The 23,102-nt window shown below is 45.7% G+C and overlaps 1 protein-coding gene across 3 annotated transcripts in view; it reads left to right on the forward strand.

Annotated features, from left to right (window-relative positions):
* The window catches only part of itfg1 (integrin alpha FG-GAP repeat containing 1), a 144,543-nt gene that overhangs the window by 96,841 nt on the left and 24,600 nt on the right, over window positions 1-23,102 (forward strand). For all 3 annotated transcript variants that reach the window (XM_060072274.1, XM_060072275.1, XM_060072276.1), the window contains 2 exons: window positions 10,820-10,863; window positions 12,244-12,322. In XM_060072274.1, coding sequence (XP_059928257.1) covers window positions 10,820-10,863; window positions 12,244-12,322 — 123 coding nt within the window. The remainder of the gene's footprint in view (window positions 1-10,819; window positions 10,864-12,243; window positions 12,323-23,102) is intronic.

Raw genomic sequence — 23,102 nt, forward strand, 5'->3', positions numbered from 1 at the left:
TTAATTAGACCCTTGGCCCCTGCAGAATGAAGCTCTTCTGAGAATGAATTTCTGATCAAACTGAGAAGGTTGGATTATCGGCAGAGCAGATGACTGCGCGGTGATGTTCTTTTTGTGGCCGTGAGAATTTTCCTTCAACATCTGGATGGCCCGTCCGGCCCCTGAGGAGGCTTTATGAGGCCAGGGTTAGGGCTAGGGTTAGGGTTAACCCTCACCCTAACCCTAACCCTAGCGGACTGAAGGGTTAGGGTTAGGGTGAGGACTAACCCTAACACTAACCCTAACCCTTCAGTCCGCTAGCCAGGTGCCTCTTTCCGGCCTTCCCCGTCAGAGCTAGTGAGGGGGGTGTTCAATGGGTTCCTGAAGATAAATGGGTTTTGGTAAATTGGTTAGAAAAGCACTTAGTCGTTTTTAAGCTATTAGCTATGATTTTAATTCCCTGCACATAACACCCACCCACACACGAGTGCACCTCGACCGCTTTTGAACATGTGAAATCACGCAAAACATTTACACAAGTGTTATTACTGCAGTCATTTTTCATATTGTCACACTTTTGCCAGGAAACAAATGCAAAGTTTGGCAAGAATTTCTTCCCAAAATACTTCACAACAACAACAACAACCACCACGCATGCAAGCCTTCAGCTAGATTTAAAAACCGGACGACAGCGGGAGGAACTATCATAAAAGAGATGTCATAGGAAGAGATGTCATAGGAAGAGATATAATTCAAAGAGATATTATACAAAGAGATATTATAGGAAGGAATATTATAGCGAGAGTTAACATGTAAAGAGATATCATGTAAAGAGATATATTATAAAGAAATATCATATAAAGAGATATAATATCTAGACATATAGACATATGCTTTTAAGAGATGTCACATTAACAGATGTCATATGAAGAGATGTCATAGGAAGAAATATAATTCAAGGAGATATTATACACAGATATTAAAAGAAGAAATATAGGAAGAGATATAATAAAGAAATATCATTTAAAGAGATATAATATGTGTACATATTCTATTTAGAGATATAATATATGTACATATTCTATTTAGAGACATCATATGAAGAGATATGATCTAAAGAGATATTATATAAAGAGATATATGAAGAGATATGATATCAACAGTTATTATATCAGAGCTATACCCCTGCTGTTGAAGCATTTGATGCATGGGCTCAGTGGACAGCGGAGAGAAAGAGCTACAGCCGAGGGCTGCATGTAACGGTAGGGGCCAGAAGTAGTGGTAGGGACCAGGTGTAACAGACCAGGTGTAGCGGTAGGGACCAGGTCTAACGTAGGGACCAGGTGTAACAGTAGGGGTCAGATGTAACTTAGGAACCAGGTGTAACGGTAGGGACCAGATGTAATGGACCAGGTGTAGCGTAGGGACCAGATGTAATGGACCAGGTGTAACGGTAGGGACCAGGTGTAACAGACTAGATGTAACGGACCAGGTGTAACGCAGTGACCCGATGTAACAGACCAGGTGTAGCGTAGGGACCAGATGTAATGGACCAGGTGTAACGGTAGGGACCAGGTGTAACAGACCAGATGTAACGGACCAGGTGTAACGTAGGGACCAGATGTAATGGACCAGGTGTAACGTAGGGACCAGATGTAACGGACCAGGTGTAACGTAGGGACCAGATGTAATGGACCAGGTGTAACGTAGGGACCAGATGTAATGGACCAGGTCTAACGTAGGGACCAGATGTAACGAACCAGGTGTAACTTAGGGACCAGGTGTTACGTAGGGACCAGATGTAATGGACCAGATGTAATGGACCAGGTGTAACGGTAGGGCGCAGGTGTTACGGTAGGGACCAGATGTAATGGACCAGGTGTAACGTAGGGACCAGATGTAAGGGACCAGATATAACGGACCAGGTGTAACGTAGGGACCAGATGTAATGGACCAGGTGTAACTGTAGGGACCAGGTGTTACGGTAGGGACCAGGTGTAAAGGACCAGATATAACGGACCAGGTGTAACGTAGGGACCAGATGTAATGGACCAGGTGTAACTGTAGGGACCTGGTGTTACGGTAGGGACCAGATGTAAAGGACCAGATATAACGGACCAGGTGTAACGTAGGGACCAGATGTAATGGACCAGGTGTAACGGTAGGGCGCAGGTGTAACATAGGGACCAGATGTAATGGTAGGGTTAGTACTCTGATGTTCGTTCGTTGGTTTGCTGACAGTGTGTGTGAGTGTGATGAAGGATGTGGGGTTGTTTGAAGGGCATGGCTGACTGAAACAGCCAGTCAGCCTCTAGGTCAGCAAAATCAGCCAGATGAGGGCAGGAAGCAAAGCACTCAAACCCACGCACTCAGCGCCCAACATCACATTGCATGTTTGCATGTTTGCGTGTGTGTGTGTGTGTGTGTGTGTGTGTGTGTGTGTGTGTGTGTGTGTGTGTGTGTGTGTGTGTGTGTGTGTGTGTGTGTGTGTGTGTGTGTGTGTGTGTGTGTGTGTGTGTGTGTGTGTATGCATATGTCTATCAGTGGACCCTCATACTGACATGTGACCCTACCTGACTGCAGCGTGTGCGTTTTGACGTTTGTGCGTTTAGACGGTGGGCGTTTGGACGTTGTGCGTTCACATGTGACCTGGTCAGACCTGAAAATAATAGAAATTGCGAATTTTTTAGACCGAAATTGCCATCGGGATTTAGTATGCTATGTTTCTTTGAGGTTCCCTATCTTCTGTATTATTAACACCACGTTGGATAGCAAGGGTCTACGTGTTATGACGAAATGAGATGACCAAATGCATGAATATATATTATGAAATAATTATTTAACTACTGAATTGTAAAAAAAAAAGAAAAAGACACACACACACACACACACTCACACACATTTGTATTGCTGCACTTAATCGAGAGTTCTCAAACTAAACTACACTTATTTATTTAAAGGTCCCATGGCATGAAGATCTCACTTTATGAGGTTTTCTTACATAAATATGAGTTCCCCAAGTCAGCCTATGGTCCCCCAGTGGCTAAAACTTGCGTTCGGTATAAAACGAGCACTAGGTGTTCTGCTCGCCTTTTGAGGATGGGATGTGGTCCCTTATGTCGTCATAAGGGTTCTAAGCTCCTCCCCTTTCTCTGCTTTGCCCGCCCAGAGAATTTGGCCCGCCAATGAGACACGACCGTGCGAGCGCCACGTGTGTGTGTGTGTGTGATTACACACACTGTAACGCAAGTGTTTGCTGTTGGTGTTATGGCGCATAACACGTCAGTTCTTTGACGTCTCTTGTATTTCCACAACGAGACTGTAGTTGGGGTTATCTCAGCCATGGTTGAGAAGGAATTGGGGGAAAGTAACTTTGGCTTTGACTCCCTGAAGTACATGAACTGCGACATGCTGCCTGCCGCCAGTTGCCGCGAGGCACCACCGTCGGGAAGCACCACCGCCCGGCAGCGGGCAGCCGGCAGCGGGCAGCCGGCAGCGGGCAGCGCGTGGTTCAGTCTACTTCAGATAGATTTGGAAGTGGAAGAACCAGAGACGTTGGGGAACCCGACGAAGTCGTTTGTGATTCATAATATCGTCTGGATGCGCACACAGCTTTTGGCCGTGATCATGTGTATTATATGATATAGATATCTATGTATTTATCATATGATATTATTTAGATATAGAGCTCCAGGACTGTAACGCAAGTGTTGTACACTTCCTTGTTATTAGGGTAACCGTTCTGCTGTTGGTGTTATGGCGCATAACACGTCGGACTCTCGTCTCTGGTATTTCCAAAACGAGACTCGTAGTGGGGGTTATCTCAGCCATGGTTGAGAATAAATGGGGGGAACAGAACTTTGGCCCTGAAGTACGTGAATCACGACATGGAGGAGAAAGGGATTGTTGGCCGCGAATGTCTCCCACTTGAGCCCCGCTTCCCGCTGCCGAGGGACCACCGCCTCGGCGCTGCAGGAGGCGGTGGTGCATAAGTGCTGACCGCTGCCGAGGTGCTGGTCCCTAGGCAGCAAGGCTCCGGCGGGAGACAACCGTGGTCAACAATCGCAATCCCTTTCTCCTCTATTTCGTGGTTCAGTCTACTTCAGATTGATGTGGATGTGGGAGAACCAGAGACGTCGGAGAACCCAACGCAGTCGTTTGAAATTCATATTATCGTCTGGTGGCTCACACAGCTTTTGGCCGTGATAATATATATTATATGATATATATATCTATGTATAATATAATATTATTTAGATATCGAGCTCCAGGACTCTCGTGGGTCCTAGAATATTTACAGAACACGGTTAAAGGCTGTGTGCGCCTCGCCATTGCGATACATCCACTGTAAACAGAGTGCATGGTACAGTGGCTGCAAGCTACTCAGGGCCACACCCCCACCCTCCTCCTCATTTGCATTAAAGCTACAGACACAGAAACGGCTTGGGCTGTAACGATATGCGTATCGAAACCGAAATCGCGACACTCAAAGCCACGAACCTGTCTCGCGGTGTTAGAAGGCAGAAGCGCGATACACCCTTTCTAATTCTCCGGTCAAATTGTCAGATTGAAATTTGCTAATAATTTGTCTAAATAATTGTCTGCTGACACAGCCCCCTCTTATCGATGCCGTAAGTCTGTGACGAGATGCCCTCTCTGTGATGACAGCTCTCCGTGGCTACGGAGGCTTGCATTTCTCCACAGCCGTCGAAGTCCTCATATACGATATGAACGACATTTATCCAGAGTGGGCCAAGCGCGAAAAAAATTGCATGTGTGATCCCTGTCTCTAATGTTTTGTGTGATTTGACCGGCAGTTGGTCTGCTTTTAGGTCGGAATGAAGCGGGCACCGATTATTGACAGGATGGGTACTTTATTCTACCGGACTCGTTAGTTTCTCCACTAGACACACACGCTACCGCTCGCTCTCCTCGCTCATCCACTCACTCGCTGACGTCACTCACACACACACATACGCACATTGCCATTCTCGCACACACACATACGCTACTCGTAACACTATGCCTCCTTATTGCGACGTTCATGTTAGACGTTCATGTTTTCTCCCATCTATTTGAAAGTTCGGCTTTTAAACATGTTGTATTCTGTACGGCCTGATTATGTCATTATTTAAGCTACATAGCCTAATAAGAAGCGCTAATAGGATATTTGACTAAACCACCAAACTAGTTGAGGGTTTTTGCCTACCTGCAAGCATCCTCCAACTGCAATCTTTGGTTATTTATTTATTAATTTAGCTATACTTTAATAGTATTCTTTCTGTTCAAATCTGTTCAGTGTTCCAAATTATTTGTTATTAAATGTTACATTAAGTTAATTATTACATAAGTGTTGTTTAAATAAAATGCTTTTTAACTTTAAAAAAATCGTGGGATGTATCGAACAGTGGGTCAGAAATCGTGATACAAACCGAATCGTAAGTTGGTGTATCGTTACAGCCCTAAAACGGCGCATTTGGGGAAAGCTCAATGTGCGACTGGCTCGTAGTGGCTGTAGTTCTGCACCAAGGCTGAATTTCGGGAGCGTCTTCAAATACTGTGTTTGGGGCCTACTAATATCTATATTAATGCATCCATAAAGTAGCATGCCATGGGACCTTTAAATCAAAGACTTGATGTATCTCCTCATTCAGAATGTAAACACTCTGGATGTTGCGGACACATCTCCAACCGCTCCGTTCTCACAGTCCCTCTTAACCTAAAAATAGCTCCTTCCCCCCAGCATCATCCGTCCCTCTCTTACGTCCTCCTGTGTTCATCTGAGACATACATCACACGCTGACTCATTGTTGGCCACTACAACAAACATCCCATGCACTCTGTACCGTTTTTACTCATCTCACACACTACTAACGCACGCACACACACACACACACACACACACACATGAGACAGAACAGTTAATTTTCCACATGAGTGTGTAGTCTTGTGCCAGACCACTGCCATCAGTCCTAATATTGCACTCGAAAAATGGCTGTGTGTGTGTGTGTGTGTGTGTGTGTGTGTGTGTGTGTGTGTGTGTGTGTGTGTGTGTGTGTGTGTGTGTGTGTGTGTGTGTGTGTGTGTGTGTGTGTGTGTGTGTTTGTAATATAAGCTGCGATCCCAGGAGGTTTTTTCTGCAGGACATTTGGGAGCTGTTCTAGGATCTTGGTTGGGACTTTGAGTTCTCTGCTTGTTGGGAACCAGAACCCAAACAGTACAGAATCAGAGGCCCATCAGTACAGAACCAGAACCCCAACAGTACAGAACCAGAGGCCTAACAGTACAGAACCAGAACCCCAACAGTACAGAACCAAAGGCCTAACAGTCCAGAACCAGAGGCCTAACAGTACAGAACCCTAATCAATGTTGTTTATCCGGTTCTCCAACTTCTAGGTTGTATTGAACACTTGACACTAACAAGCTTCACAAACACACGTACACACGAATACATACTAAAAATACGCTTGCACCGCATGAGAAATCACTGCACGCACGCACACACACACGCACGCACTCAGACACACACACACACGGATGTGTACACAGACACTGATGGGGACGCAGTCAAGCACGCACGCAGACACACACACACGCACGCACACACACACACACACACTGATAGACACACGTTGACTTATGGTCCCTGGAGCAGTGGGGGGGCGCTGAGTCGTGAAGGACGACCGCAGCGGTACGATCTCTGCTCTCCGTCTCCCTCTCTTTCACTCTCTTTCACTCTCTCTGTCTTTGTCTCTGTCTCTCTTTATCTGTCTCTCTCTCTCTGCGTCTCTCTCTCTCTCTCTCTCTCTCTCTCTCTCTCTCTCTCTCTCTCTCTCTCTCTCTCTCTCTCTCTCTCTCTCTCTCTCTCTCTCTCTCTCTCTCTCTCTCTCTCTCTCTCTCTCTCTCCCCCTCTCTCTCACTCTCACCCTCAATCATTCAACCATGGTTACTTGGCCTGGGCTATTTAATTCAGTGTAGGCGAACAATTCCAGTTACTTGATTTTAATTAGCAACTTTTTAATCTGACACGTGCGCGTTCACAACACAAAAATGATATTTGCGTATGCATGCACACACACACAGACACATTACAGGTATGAATACCGACTTTTTACAGGCATGAACACAGACGTATATACTCGCCAACCAGCCAGTGAAGAGACCACTGGAGAAAACTTCTGAGGACGACCTAGAGACCAGAGACCTCTACGAGGGCTGGCTCAGGCTCTATCCAGGTGACCTGTGTTCCTACAGTGGTCCGCTTTTGGCTTTCCAATAGTCAAACAAAAGGGTTGGGGGCTGGCCTGGTATAATTCATTGTTATCATCATATAACCCTGTGATAGCTTTTATTTATTGATAGATGGTTTACAGCAGGGGTCAGCAACCTTTTCAACATGCAGCGCCAGTTTGACATTTTCTCGTTAATGAGTGTGCCTTAAGCAACAATATTTTAAAACTTAAGCTAAATTATGACACAGTGACAAAAAACATTTCAAGAAGACCTTGAATTGTATTATTTCCATATAGTCCATAATCATGCATCAACATTTTAAATGTTTTTTTGATTTTTATATTTGCAACATGGGCTTACAAATTATAATTACATACTGTGTGTCCCATCTTAAAACACCATTTTCAGAAACTCATTCAAAAACATATTTGCTATGAGAAATGTAAAAAACGAGAATATATGAGAATGTTGGACACATCCACATCAATATCTTTAAGACATGTACAGCTTTGCAAAACCATGTGATGGTGATGCATACAGGCCACTTGCAACAATATTTTAAATATTATCTTCTCTATTTCTCACAACATAGGTTTAAAAACTATTAATTGATCCCATTTCAGAACACTGCTTTCTGTAACTAATTGAAACATATTTGCACTGGGAGGAAATGTTCAAAACAGAATAAAGTGCAAAAAAAATTGGTAGTAATGATTATGCTGCCGCATTGTGCGGTGACATTTTTTAATAAAAATATAATAATAAAAAAATACATTATTTTTTTTTTTTTAAGGGTGCCAATGATTATGCTGCCCTGTGCCAGTGGTGGCATGCGTGCCTAGGGTTGCCGACCCCTGGTTTACAGTAATGAGCAAAGGGACATCGTCTCTCTGGTGGCTCCCAGTGCCTGACATCACAACCAAATGAAAGTAGGGGAATTGTGGCATTGTGAGGTACATATCACACCAGAGGTACATATCACACCAGAGGTACATATCACACCAGAGGTACATATTCATACCAGAGGTACATATTCACACCAGAGGTACATATCGCACCAGAGGTACATATTCATACCAGAGGTACATATTCACACCAGAGGTACATATTCATACCAGAGGTACATATTCATACCAGAGGTACATATTCACACCAGAGGTACATATTCATACCAGGGGTACGTGTTCATACCAGAGGTACATATTCATATGAGGTTTTGAAGGTCAACATGTCATTTTGTCTGGAGTGTTCTCGGTGTGCAACAAACGTTGTTGAGGTCAGCTGCGGCCGTCGTCTCCTCACTATGCCTCGGTATTGACGAGGGGGGCTGAGTTACACAAAGCATTAAGCGCAGGCTGCCCTGACATTAAAGCTCTGTTCCATGCCTTGATGAGCTGCTCCTTGAAGAACCCTGGCTCTGTGCTCCCAGTCTGGGGTGGTCCAGAGTCCCTCCTCTGCTGTAGTGGTCCAGAGTCCCTCCTCTGCTGGAGTGGTCCAGAGTCCCTCCTCTGCTGGTGGGGGAATGAGTCCCTCCTCTCCCGGTGGGGGATGAGTCTCTCCTGGTGGGGGATGAGTCTCTCCTGGTGGGGAATGAGTCCCTCCTCTCCCGGTGGGGGATGAGTCTCTCCTGGTGGGGGATGAGTCTCTCCTGGTGGGGAATGAGTCCCTCCTCTCCCGGTGGGGGATGAGTCCCTCCTGGTGGGGGATGATTCTCTCTCCTGGTGGGGAATGAGTCCCTCCTCTCCTGGTGGGGGATGAGTCTCTCTCCCGGTGGGGGATTAGTCTCTCTCCTGGTGGGGGATGAGTCTCTCTCCTGGTGGGGGATGAGTCCCTCCTCTCCCGGTGGGGGATGAGTCCCTCCTCTCCCGGTGGGGGATGAGTCCCTCCTCTCCCGGTGGGGGATGAGTCTCTCCTGGTGGGGGATGAGTCTCTCTCCTGGTGGGGGATGAGTCTCTCTCCTGGTGGGGGATGAGTCTCTCTCCTGGTGGGGGATGAGTCTCTCCTCTCCCGGTGGGGGATGAGTCTCTGCTGGTGGGGGAAGAGTCTCTCCTGGTGGGGGAAGAGTCTCTCCTGGTGGGGGAAGAGTCTCTCCTGGTGGGGGATGAGTCTCTCCCCCGGTGGGGGATGAGTCTCTCTCCCGGTGGGGGATTCCCGTCATCACAGTCTGTGTTTGAAGCGGTGTTGCCTTGCCCTCTAAAGTTGCGTCACGTTGCTGCGTTGTGAATTGAAACAATTTATTACACGGGTCTTCTCAATGCCGTGGAACGCTGCGTACACTTGCATGGGCCCTTCACAACTTCCGCCGATTAATTATATTTGATAATTCACCGTTGCTAAGTATTACTGACCGCTGTCAAGGAAAACAAAGGATTTTTTGCCTCTAATGACGTCTTTGGTATTACTCCGCAAGTAGTCCGGTAACTTGTCAATCCCAGCGTCTTCGGTTGCTATCGACGTCAACGTGTTTGGCGGACTATTTCTCTTCTGATCGACACTAATGCTAGGAACTAATAAATTGCATAAAGACACACCATGTGGAGTTATTTTTTCGTATTGGCAAGTAGCCGTGTAATAAGCGAGATAATGTATAGAACGTCGCCGGTCCCGATAATGACCGGTGTCTATACATTATCCCTTGCATAATGATTCCAGCTACCTATCGTCCTCCCATCAGCCACCTTACCTTCTCCTTCCTGTCGAGGTTGGACAGCTTTAATGCTAAATCAATACCGTATAATCTATCAATCATAGTTAGCTTTGGTGCGCTGCTGACAGCTCAGCCTTTAACTTATTGATCCTCATGTTGAACGTGCGTCCCTGCTGATATTCAAGACGAGGTTGAGGTCTTTCCGGGGAAGGCGTCCCGTCTTCCCGGTGGCCGTGCCTCTGGGCCCACCGAGCGTCTTCTTCAGGCCAGCGTGGATCTGGAAGTGGTCTCCCCAGTCAGTTCGGAGGAGCAGAAGCCCAGGAAGATCAGCCTCATCCCGTCATGTCGTTCACTGAGGCTGTTTACAAGAAAACCACCATGAAGAAGCACGATGGCACCGAAATACTGAGCTGGGTTATCCGTACAAATATGCAAAATATGTCTCAAGAAACATTCAATGACACCTTTCTGGTTTAAGACATTTTCAGGATTGCTGCATCTGAATTCTGCTGCAGAGGTATTGGCCTGAGGGATACTTCACACACCCACCCACCCACCCACGCACACACACACATCTCATGCACACATACACCAGTGCACTCACACACAGGTTATTAGCCAGCGCATTTATTTTTCCTGTGTCTCTCAGTGCTGCTAATTTATTTAAATTGTCTCCCACCTCCTCTGTATTGATTGAGACAGACTGACGGACGGGGCGCTGTGGAGGCTGGGGGGGGAAGCCCTTCTTGAATGTAAATCAGGTGTGCCTCTGTCAGGACCGACTGAGACGAGGAGACGTGAGAAGGGTTAGAGTCCCCCGCTGGTGAAGGCTTCACTCCGGGTCCACGTCCCTCAAAGAAAGACGTAAGAAATCCACACAAACATTTAACGTGTTTTTTTTCTTCCTCCTCCTCTCGTTCTACCTCCTCCATCCCTCCCTCTCCCCCTCTCTTCTCCCAGTGCTCAGTGGCCTGTGTTCCAGTGACTGTCCTCAGAAAGTGACGGTAAGGGCTCTCCTGCTGTAGCATGTTAGCATCCTTATAGCACCACATACCCTTCTGGGGCTCTGCTCCTGCTGTCGACCACACACCATCCATCATCGGTGGCAGTATGTTTAATCAGAGCTTGTCTTCATGCTATAGCCATCTGCCGTTCAGCCACCTTCACACTTTGTGTTTTATTTGTGTCTGGGCAGCCGTTTCTATTATAACATGTTTCCATTGAAGAAGACGACGTTTAGGCACTATGGGCCCTTTCTTGCATCCGGCGCAATTGACGCTCCTTTAAATTAGGGAATGATCTTGGGCCCCAAGGGGCGGTTCGGCGAAAGGAGGAGGCGTGTTCTTGCGCAAACGTTCCCTGGTGCTATTTTGCAGTTTCAGAAATCACTTGCGCCACAAACCAGAAAATACCCGGTTTAAAGTCAGTGGCGCATTGTTCAGATGCTGTTTTAAGGGCTCATGCATAATGTTTCTTGTGCACCTCGTGCATACACTTTGCTTCTTTCATCTACTTAGCCACACATTCTTGGTAAATTATTTGGGAAAGAACAGCTGATACAGCGATAATAAGTTGTACTATTAAGTCAATGCATCTGCAAACACCGTACAGCAAGCAAATATTTTCTTGACACAGACATCGTGTACAAACCCATAACTTTTAGGATTGACGAGTATTTGATTGGGAGAAAAAATTGTTTTACCGCGAGTGAGTGTTAAAAATAATGAATGAATGCGGGCGCTCGTGTGTGTATGTGTAAAATAATTAAAGGGGACCTATTATGCTTTTTCGACGTGTTCCCTGCTGACAGTCTGGGGTGGCTGTGCAGAGCGCTAAACACTCGGAACAACGTTTGCGATTCGCTTGTTCACATTTCCGGGAAATCATCTACGTAGAGGCACTCCTGCCACGCCCCAATATGCCTGGTCAAATCTCCTCGTGGCGCGCTTCAAGTCCGCACTTTTCACTTCACAGTGTAGCTTTGCACGTTTGTGGAACAATGACTTCCCCCTGTGTGTGTGTGCGTGTGTGTCTGTTTAACTGGTATTGGGTCATATCCCTGTGTGTGTATGGCTGTTTAACTTTTACGGGGTCACATCACTGCGTTTGTGTGCGTGTGTGTGTGCCTGTGATTTGACAGAGGGAATAGAGGGAGGCTGTGATGAGGCCGTTCTCTCACTCGTATTCAGCCAGTTGTATCGATCCATCGCCTTGCTATGAAGACCTCTCCATCAGCCCTGTTCCTCCCCGTCCACATTGGGTACTGAGTGTGGCTCTGTCGCTCCGTCGTCAGTCCTGAGCCCTGAGTGTTGTGCAGCGGTCAGGTGTGCAGGATGCAGATGAGGTGTAAAGCGGGTGTCTAACGGAGCCTTGTGTCCTTGCAGCCGTTCGGGGTGAACCAGCCCGGGCCGTACGTCATGTACACCACGGTGGATTCCAACGGGAACCTGAAGAACGCCTCAGGTACGTTTGCTCCTCCTTATCACAGGGGGGGGGGAGCTGAGGGGGGGTGAGGGCGGGGGGGGCTGAGGAGGAGATGGGGGGGAGGTAAGAGGAGGTCAGGGTTAGGGTGATAGGTTTAGGGTTATGGTTAGGATTAGATTAGGGTTATAGGGTTAGAGTTAGGGTTATGGTGAGGTTAGGGTTAGGTTGTATTTACTATATGCAGTGCACATAGCACCTACTGCACACATAACATCTTGGTCATGAGTACTCTCTTTGCCCTTTCCTAATCTCAAAATATTCTCTCTCTCTCTCTCTCTCTGTGTGTGTGTGTGTGTGTGTGTGTGTGTGTGTGTGTGTGTGTGTGTGTGTGTGTGTGTGTGTGTGTGTGTGTGTGTGTGTGTGTGTGTGTGTGTGTGTGTGTGTCACATATCATCTCTTTCCTTTTTGCCACAATCTGTCCATGCAGTGCTCTGTCTGTTTAACTTGGTTATGCTACCCTAAATAGATCACTGTGTATATCTTGCTGACAGCGCTTTTAAAAATAGACTTGTTAGGGGTCTAATGCCCCATTTCCACTGCAGGGTGCGGAACGGATCGGATCGCAAAGGTGCGGGTCGGGTCGCGTTTCCACCGCCAAAAGTGGGCGTGACCCGGACTTTGCCGTACCCGTTCCGGCCCCATTCTCGGGACTCCTCTGTTGCGGTACCCAAAACGAGACCAGACGCCTGAAAGGGTCCCGTGAAATTCTAGCTACACCCCCCCTCCGTTGATTGGTCGACAGAATCGTCACTTCCGGGTGACGCGGGGATAAAAACAAACAAACAGTAGCCTCGAGGTATTATTCTTTACAATTAACATGTCGCGTAAAAAGCTTGTTTGGGCGAACAAGGAGGTGGAGACGCTCGTCTGCATTCTTGGGGAGGAAGACGTTGTTTACGATGTTTACGTAGCTGCCGCGGCGATCGACATCCGGGCTACCACCAAGGGTACTGTCGGCAGTGGAAACGCGACCTCGGAACTGAGCTGGGCTATACCGCCCCCTCTCTACCGCACCTTTGCGATCCGATCCGTTCCGCACCCTGCAGTGGAAATGGGGCACAAGCCAACAGGTTGGATCCCTATTGTTTTTGTAAGGATTTTTCTTCTTCCCGCCCTGAAAGTGGTACTACAGCCCAAACCGTAAATGGTGCACACGCGCCAATTACATGACTAGATCCAGGTCCGGCACCGCTACTCAGATAACCAAATCCAGACACGCCGGTCCCTAGGTGGCGCTATACCAAGGAATACGCGTTTGGGGCTATAACTCCCACACCGAACCTCCCAGAGTCCACTTGTACACACAGATGCACTGGAGTCTGCTGCATCTTTTGGCCTCGGCCACGCCCATTTGCGTCTATTAATATTTTTCGCTAAATCGCGAAAACCGCAAAACTGTTTTTTCCCTACTCCTCCCACATTTCTTGACCAATCGACACCAAACTTTGCACACGACATCGTCAGACTCACACAAAAAAATAAATTCGAACACTTTTTTGATCCGACCTTTTCCGACGAAACGGTAGCGTTCTAGTTTATTTTGCAGCTGTAATTCATTGTGTTGGCGTATTCAGTGAGCTGGGCGGATTCAGTCTAATCAGTAAACTGGACTGAATCTGTGTAATCAGTGTGCTGGGCTGATTCAGTGTGCTGGGTTTATTCAGCGTAATCAGTAAGCTGGGATGATTCAGTGTGCTTGGCGGATTCAGTGTGCTGGGCCGATTCAGTGTAAATTGTCTAGTGGGCTGATTCAGTGAGCTGGGCTGATTCAGTGTGCTGGGCTGATTCAGTGTAATCAGTGTAGTGGGCTGATTCAGTGGACGTTTGAAGCAACGGTATACTGAGAAAGATAGAGGGCGTTGCTAGAGAATCTCTCAGCAGAATTCCCCATTCTCCTCATTTAGCACTGAAGTGTTGCAGGCCAGCCTGTGTGTATGTGGTTGTGTTTGTGTGTGCACAGGTGTGTTTTTGTGGGTGTGCATGCACATGTTCGTGGGTTGGTTGATGCCTCTACGATTTCAAAATGTGTTCATTCTGTAGGATTCTTCTCTGGGAAATAGATGGCCAGTGAGACTGCTAGAGATGAGCAATGATGTGGTAGACACGCAGACACACACACACTCACAGACAAACAGACACACACTCACACACACAAACACACAGTACATATATGTGCACACAGAAATCGTGTGTCTTCTGACCTTCTGCGGGTTGAAGAGAGAGGTACGGGAGCGGGGGGATGAGCTCAGATGATAAGTGAGAGGAATAAGTGGGTCAGAGGGACAGAATGTCAACCTGATGAAGATGTGCTTTAACCTGCTGCTGCAGTCTGGACTTCTATGTCCTTTGGTTTGGTGTAAGAGGTTTATTTGAAAGGCGTTGTATTATATATATAGGGAGGATGGAGGAGGCCTCCTTTACTAAGGGAGGATGGAGTAGGCCTCCTTTACTAAGGGAGGATGGAGGAGGCCTCCTTTACCAAGGGAGGATGGAGGAGGCCTCCTTTACTAAGGGAGGATGGAGGAGGCCTCCTTTACTAAGGTCCTTTACAGCACCACGCCTCATTATCAACTTGTGAGACACCTTCTGAGATAGAAGGGGAGCAGGGCAGAGGGGGCGGGAGGGTTGGTGTGTGAAGGAGGCAGGGGAGGACACTGGTGAAGAGGTTTAGGTCCCAGGAGGGGTGGAGGCTCCGAGGGGGGCCGGGGGGCCTCACAGCTGGAGCAGGGGAAAACACTGGCTGCCTGCTGCGTGGGCGGCACGCTGAGCTGTCAAACTGAGCCCAGCTAGGCTTCAGAGGGATTGTTAGGCCTTTGGCGTTCAGCAATTAAACAGAGATGTTATGATTACAGAACATTAGAGTCTACTGCACCAATCTGCCTCTGCTGGACAGATCCAGACTCAGATACATTATTGTTCCCCGAGGAAATGACCTTGTGTTTCCAGCGGCTGATTGCCCTTGGGGATAAGGATCACACATCACTTATATTATTTATTTATTTACTTATTACTATTTATATTTCTTGAGGGTGTTCCTCAAAGCCTGTGACTCATTAACTGACCACAATGAATCTCATTGGAATCACAATCAATAAAAGGAATCACATTGTGCTAAGCCTGCTATCGAGCTGTGTCCAGCCTTCAGAGACAGAAGGCCGATGAGTATTATTGGGCAGACTTTACACTTATCCCAGCAGTTGCTTTCCACATCTAACTTGTCTGTTTATATTGACAAGCATAATTCCTCCCTGCAGTGTGAGTGAGTGAGTGAGTGAGTGAGTGAGTGAGTGAGTGAGTGAGTGAGTGAGTGAGTGAGTGAGTGAGTGAGTGAGTGAGTGAGTGAGTGAGTGAGTGAGTGTGTGTGTGTGTTCCGAGGAGAATCATAATAGAACGAGATCAATGCTTGGGTCCATCCAATTAGACCATCCAATTAGGCTAATGAGTTCAGAGGATTAGCAGTGGCTGGCGTTAAAAGGGTTACACACCCGCAGATACACACACTCTCATCTCCAGTTGAACTTGTATCAGCATATTTTTACATTTATTTAAATTTTCTTTGAGATGTTTAGGAAAGCCACGAGCCAAACAGTCTCTGGTTAAGCAGTCTTAGGCCCCGTCCACACGAAGCTGATTTCATGGCGAAACCGCAAAGGTCTTGTACGGTTTGGCCTTCCGTCCACACGAAGCCGGCGAATCCGCTGACCGAAACCGTAAAGTTCTGAAACCACCCTCGGAGGTGGTTTCAAATAGCCTGGTCCTATCAGACCATCGTACTTCATTTTATTTGTACAGAAGTATGGAAGCATATATGTAGCAAAATTCAAATGGTAATGCAATTTGCAATTACATTATGCAATTGACAATTCATTATGCAATTTGATAATGTAATTTGTAAATACGTTATTCAAAGTGTATTTTAATATGCAAAGGGACAATGCAATCCTCAATTAAATTTAGAAAAGTTATAACAATGAAAATAGAATAACATTTTGTCAAATTCTTTGAGTTCCTTTATTCAAATTGAAAAGCTATAGCGTCCCCGTGATTGCAATCCACTTCGCCACGCTCCGTGTGTTGCGATATTCAAATGACATTCAATCCGCAAAATGCTTTGCAAAAGATTTGGCAAAACGTAATCCAAAACGTTTTCCAAAAAGTCAATATGCAAAGTGGCAAACGTATCAGCCAATCAGCGTCTGGGCGGGAACTACGTCACTTGCTCGTAATTTCCTTGTTCACGTTCGTATGTGTCTTGTATTGAACATGTATTGTTTTTGTATTGAACATGTATTGTTTGTTGTATTGAGTATGTATAGTTTGTTGTATTGAACATGTATTGTTTGGTTTCCTCAATTACACCTCTAGTCAAGCAAACCAATATTTTATTATAAACCTTATTATTTTATTAGCTAAATGGCATATTCATAAATGTAAATACTCGAATCAGAAACCGCTTTTTGTTGTGTTTGAGAAGGAAAACAGGCAATACATGGGGAATATTCTATGTTCTAGAAATGGGAAAGCTATTAAAACACCTAGTGTGTGTGCTCTTTATAATATTTTTATTTAATTTAATGCTGCATTTTGTATTTTATGTCTGCCATTTCTGTACCCCCTGGCTGTTGTTGTATTGCTAATTGTCAATAAAATGTATAATTTTTTTTTAAACGTTCGTATGCGTCAGGTCAATGGTCAGTTTGGTCACCAGTGGAGTAGATTATTGATACGCTCCGAAGTTTGGCCGATGATGTGGGGAACAATCGTTTTGAAGACACAGATGCAGTAGATAGAGTGCGTGCTCTGGGAGATAGGGGACTTATCCTCACTGGTACGTTTTGACGCCAGTGTGGTAAACACAAATATTTCCCAAGTGCTACAGGCACTGGGTGCGAAACACTGGGTCGGGAGACCCACCGTGGAGATACCCTTGGAGGCAATAGGAAGTGACGCAGTTCCCGACCAGACGCTGATTGGCTGATACGTTTGCCATTTTGCATATTGACTTTTTGGAAAACGTTTTGCAAAACGTTTTGCCAAATCTTTTGCAAAGCGTTTTTGCGGATTGAAATGTCATTTGAATATCGCAACACACGGAGCGTGGCGAAGTGGATTACAATTACGGGGACGTTATAGATTTTCAATTTGAATAAAGGAACTCAAAGAATTTGACAAAATGTTATTCTATCTGGGTGAGAAGCTCAGCCATCCGTGAGGAACTCGGATTAGAGCCGCTGCTCCTTTACTTAGAAAGGAGTCAGCTGAGGTGGTTCGGGCATCTGGTAAGGATGCCCACTGGGCGCCTTCCTTGGGAGGTGTTTCAGGCACGTCCAGTGGGGAGGAGACCTCGGGGAAGACCCAGGACTAGGTGGAGAGATTATATCTCAACACTGGCCTGGGAACGCCTCGGGATCCCCCCGTCAGAGCTGGTCAATGTGGCCCGGGAAAGGGAAGTCTGGGGCCCCCTGCTTGAGCTGCTCCCCCCGCGACCCGACCCCGGATTTTATTTATTTTATTTATATTGTTCTAACTTTTGCAAATTTAATTGAGGATTGCATTGTCACTTTGCATATTAAAATAGACTTTGAATAACGTATTTACACATTATATTATAAAATTGCCAAATTAATTGTCAATTGCATAATGTAATGACTTATTGAATTGCAAATTGCAAATTGCATTGCTATTTGAATTTTGCTACATATATGCTTCCATACAGAAGGTCTGGAACTGCTCTATTGACAAACGTTCACTCACTTTGAGGCGGGTGTCTGTAGAAGTTTTAAAATGATTGGATCTGCCCAGTGCCACTCTGGATCTGCCATAACCAATTGCATAGCGTTTGGTCGTGACGTATGTCATGCGACGGGACCTGCCGGAAAACACATTTCGCGCACGCGCAGGCCTGTACACAAACAAAACAAGATGAAGCGTGAAGATGTCTCTGAACGATAGCTGCAGGTTTTGTTTATCTGATTTAACCGTACGTCCACACCAGCTCATAAAGTTTCGAATATTTCTGTTCGCTTTGGTCGCTCAAGTCGCTCATGACGTACAATTCAATTTTGCAGACGCATTTAAAGGAGCCGTATGCTTTTAGTACAGGCAGCCATATCAAAGAGTGAACTCCCAAACACTTTGGCCATATTGCAGAGACGGTTTTGCTTGTTGGATAAAGTGCTTCGACAGCAAGTAGGAGAGTGATTCCCCTCCAATATATATATATAAAAAAACTCCTAAAATGTAATTACAACCGAGAACAAAAAAACGTTGCGTGCTGTAGTAGGCTAGTTAAAATATGTTTCACTGATCTGCACCTGCAAATCATGATCTGCACTCATTCGTCGCACAAAACAAATAGACATTGGCGCACATGGCTAATTTGCATACGTGCACAGGACTGGCTGGCTCCACAAGGCAAATAATGGAACATATCTATCTATCTAGGCCTATCTGTCTATCTATCTATCAACGTGTGTCTAGTTTTAATATGATGTATTGTGTGTATGTCCAGTCAGACTTGTTCTGTGTGGTCTTGTAGGCTACTGTCCTGTGTGAGCCGAATCACCTAAATGAATTCCCGACGATTTGTGTCGTTTGGTATTAATAAAGACTTGACTAGGCTATCTATCTATCTAGAGTGACTATTTAATTAACAATTATTCACCTCAGGCTCCGTGAATAGTGGGGAATAGAGGGATAAAAGACAAGAGATATATCCCCTGTCATTTATCCCTCGTCTTGTCGATTAGTTTGTTTATGTGACGATTTCAAAAACTTTTTTTGTTTTGTTTAAAGCATGCTACACGCGATTGGTTGGTTAGATTGGTTTGGTCATTATTGGTCATTATTCATTTGCATTATTACGCGTGCATTATTCCTTTGCACAACGTATTATTCCTTTGCACAACGTATGTATTTTCGATATTTGAAAACGATATCGTCCCATTCAGAGCAAGGAAGATTAGTATGCTAGGATCTCGGTTAGCAGGCATGTATGGCGCCTATTTTACAATAATCTCAAACGTTTCATTAACTCACTCACCAGACCAACCAGCCACGCGTGACACCTCCGCCCAGGCCAGAGCCTTGGCATTGCGATCTCTGAAGTGAAAAAGGGTTGGGTCGTACAACACCAGGTGCTCAGTTACAGCCGCGATTAATAATTCAGCCGACATTTTGTACAGTGAGTGAATAAAGGTAGGTCGGAACCAAAGTGCCTGCCGGTGTTCCCTGGGATCCACGCAAGCGAAGAGCGTCTACATTCCGATTGGCTGTCAGTGTTTTGCCGCTGAAACGCGTCATAGTAATTTGCATAAAGTTCAACAGTTTTCAACTTTTTTTGGATGCTCTGGTCGCTCAACTTTGGCCACTGGTCGCTTTGGTTCTGGACGCTCTTGCCCATAGAAAGTGAATGACTTCCGGCGATTTGGTAGCTCAATTCGCTTCTGGTGTGGACGAACAGTAAGATTTCAAAGAACAGTTGTACATTCTAAATTAATATTCGACAGTAAGGACAGAGATAATGTTTGTGGTCAACTGTGTATGCACAACGGCACTTCCTTGGATTTGCACTATTCTGTTTATTTTAACTAACATTTGTTTTACCTAGTTGCTGCTCTATTTGCCTGTAAATAGTATATTCTGTATTGTTGTGCTTTTTTTCTATTTCACTTGCATATTTTCATGTTTCTTTCTTGGCATTCAGTCTGTGGAAAACACAGGAACAATTTCATTGTATGACTAGGAACATGTTTCTTATTGTGCGATAAACACTTTGAATCTTTAAACAATACCTTTTCATAGTACGTCTCATTGCTTTTGTATAATTTATCAATGGTCTTACAAGTATTTGTTTTCACACTTTTATTTAGCAGGTGCATGTGCAGTTTTGTGAAATTGCACAAATTACAAACACATTTACAAAATATGAACAACTGACACCAACCATGATCCTGCAGAAGTAAACAGAGGGTTTAAGTGTTCTAATCACAAGCATCACCAAATTTACTGTTCAGACTCAGAGCTACTGACACGGCTCATGAGTGCATCTTCAACATCATCATCAACATTGTCAAAGTAGTTACTGTAATAGAGATCTGGGTCAGTTAAATACCTTTCTGAATCATATTGCAGATCACAATCAATATCCCCAAAAACATCACTGATGATAATTAAAATCTCCTTTGCATGGTCCAATTTAAACACAGGAAGGTTATTGATCATGTATGACAGGTCAAATATGTATTGACAGTGGGTCAATACTGCATCAACCAGTTGCTGACTGAATCCAGTGCAGGCTGCATGTGAGGTGTACAGTGGGTTGGATGAATTGGTTAAACTATCTCTGTAGTCATTCAGCAAATCTGCAATCAAAGACTTCTCATTTACATCCACATGCCTAGATCTCTGATCAGTTGGTTCAGCTTCAGTCGGTTCATAATTTGGCATGGGTTCTGTACATGGGCCAGATGAACAAGAGCAAACAGTCTGGCAGTATGTACAACAGAGATGGCCTGGCTCTACATGGCTGGGTTCTGCTTCAAAATGTGAATATAGAGATTTCCTGAAACATGTGTCTTTTCCAACAACAAGCAGTACTGTCCGGTGTTGTAGAGGATGGCATGTGATGGCTGACCATGCCTCCCAGCCCTACCCGCCTGTTGTAAAATCGCCTCTAGTTCACCTGGAGCTCCGTACATTACCACGTGTGAAACATTAGAGAAATGTAACCCAATCCCCAAAGCTGTTGTTGCCACAACTATCCGGCAATTCCCTTCCCCCCTCATTGAAGCCAACACTCTCTCCTTGTTGTGGGGGAGGGTTTTGCTGTGGAACATACCAATCAGGAGGTTCTCACTTCTACAGTCCGGATCACAGCCTACCCAGGCATGTCCTTGCAGTTCCGCCTTTAAATATGAGAAAATTCTCCCCACTGATTTCAGGCTTTGGCAGTAAATTAATATTGGTTGCATCGTTGAGCCCTTGTCTTTTGCATGTTGCACAATCCAGTCCAGGCAGTTCATGTGATGACTGGGAACCTTGCACAATCCAAAACGGATGTTTGTCTTATTGGGACTGGCAATGATGGAAACGGCATTGTCCATATGGAGAAGTCTGCTGACTCTGCTGACTCTGCTGACTCTGCTGACTCTGCTGACTCTGCTGACTCTGCTGACTCTGCTTCTGGACTTGATGTCAGCGGAGGCAGTCAGAGCCAAAACAGGTGTACCTGGTAGAGTAAAAAAAGTTCACAATAAACACCTGCCCCATTTTATAACGTACCCAACAAGTTGTCTAGTGTTTGTTTAATAGACTGGCATGGAGGACTTAATGAACAGCACTATGAACACATGAATGCACTTAATCCAAGTAATCAGGCAATTCTGCTTCATTACAGGGACAGTAACTAATCCTTGCAACAGATAGCATACAGATTAGATATTTCACAACATGTAAGGTATGAGCAACACAGAGGGCCGTGCATTCAACTCACCCTCCTTGGCTAAAGATCTTAGCTCTCCGAGCTTGGCAAAACAGTCTCGGAATGCCGACTCGCCTTTGGAAGCCTCGCCCCTGAGAGAAACAAAATGAATTCCTCATTAATGTTACAGGCCATCATAAAGTTGAATGACAACATTGACTTAAGCTACCGAGTTAACTAGTATGCAAAAACAGACCTACTCATGTTGTTTAACCTAAGCAATCAAGTTAGCAAAAACAGCCGTATTATGTTGTTTAACGGTATTAAGTGCTAACTTACCATTTGTATCTAACGTGGACCTCGTCAACGACGATGCCAATGAGGTTTTCCTGGTAAATGCTTGAGGCTAGCATCCTAGCATCATGTATTGTTTAGCAGCCAGGACTCTGGGCTGCCGAACACCAGACTAAAGTTTCCATCCAGAATGTCACAGTGATCATGCACGCCGAGCTGCCCAGCACGAACTCCCAACTGTTCTGCCTCCTTCACTTGGTCCTCCATAAGTGCCACAAGAGGGGAGACGACAACAACTATCGGGTTAGCATTGCTAGCGTTCGCCTTAGCTAACTCCTTCCCCACTAACTGAGCCAGCTGGAAAATCAAACTTTTCCCGAACCCGGTGGGGAGATGCGCCACAACATCATGGCCACCAACAAAACTCTGCAAAGCTTGTTCTTGCTCCAGCTTTAATTGATCGATTTTCGGCAGCGATCCCACAACAGACAGAATAGCTTCTCTCGTATCATTCTCCATTGTCTTCCTCTGACTACAACTGAAACTGGCGCGCGACCTAGACGTCATCGTTCTCAGCCACTCGCTCTGTTCGCTGATTGGACCGCCAGAAATCTGGTTTACATGGAACGTATTCACATTAAGCAGACCCAGACCTAGTACTGAAGTGAAATGAAAATTGAGCGGAAGTAGGTAGATGGGCGGCACCAGGCTAGGTTTCAAATCTACCCGGTTTGTTTTGGATTCGTGTTGACGCCTGAAACCGTCTGAAACCGTAAACCATGACGTCATCGCCCCACCCCTCGACCCTCTAGCCAATGACTGTTAAGCCCGCGGAGTCTCACCCTTTATGCGCATGCTCGCCTCTGCTTCTTATTTATTTTTCTTCTGGATTTCTGTAGCAGAAGTGCAGAGTTTACCTCCGGCCACTAGGGGATAGTGTTGTATTGCAGACCACTGACCGGGTGAGTTGGCGGTCTACCTTGTTGTGTTCGCTAGCATTGCAGACGTTCCCGTTGCATAGCATGTTGAGCTGCTGGCATGATT

Source organism: Gadus macrocephalus, chromosome 14, assembly GCF_031168955.1.
Source record: "Gadus macrocephalus chromosome 14, ASM3116895v1".
NCBI classification, from domain to species: domain Eukaryota; kingdom Metazoa; phylum Chordata; class Actinopteri; order Gadiformes; family Gadidae; genus Gadus; species Gadus macrocephalus.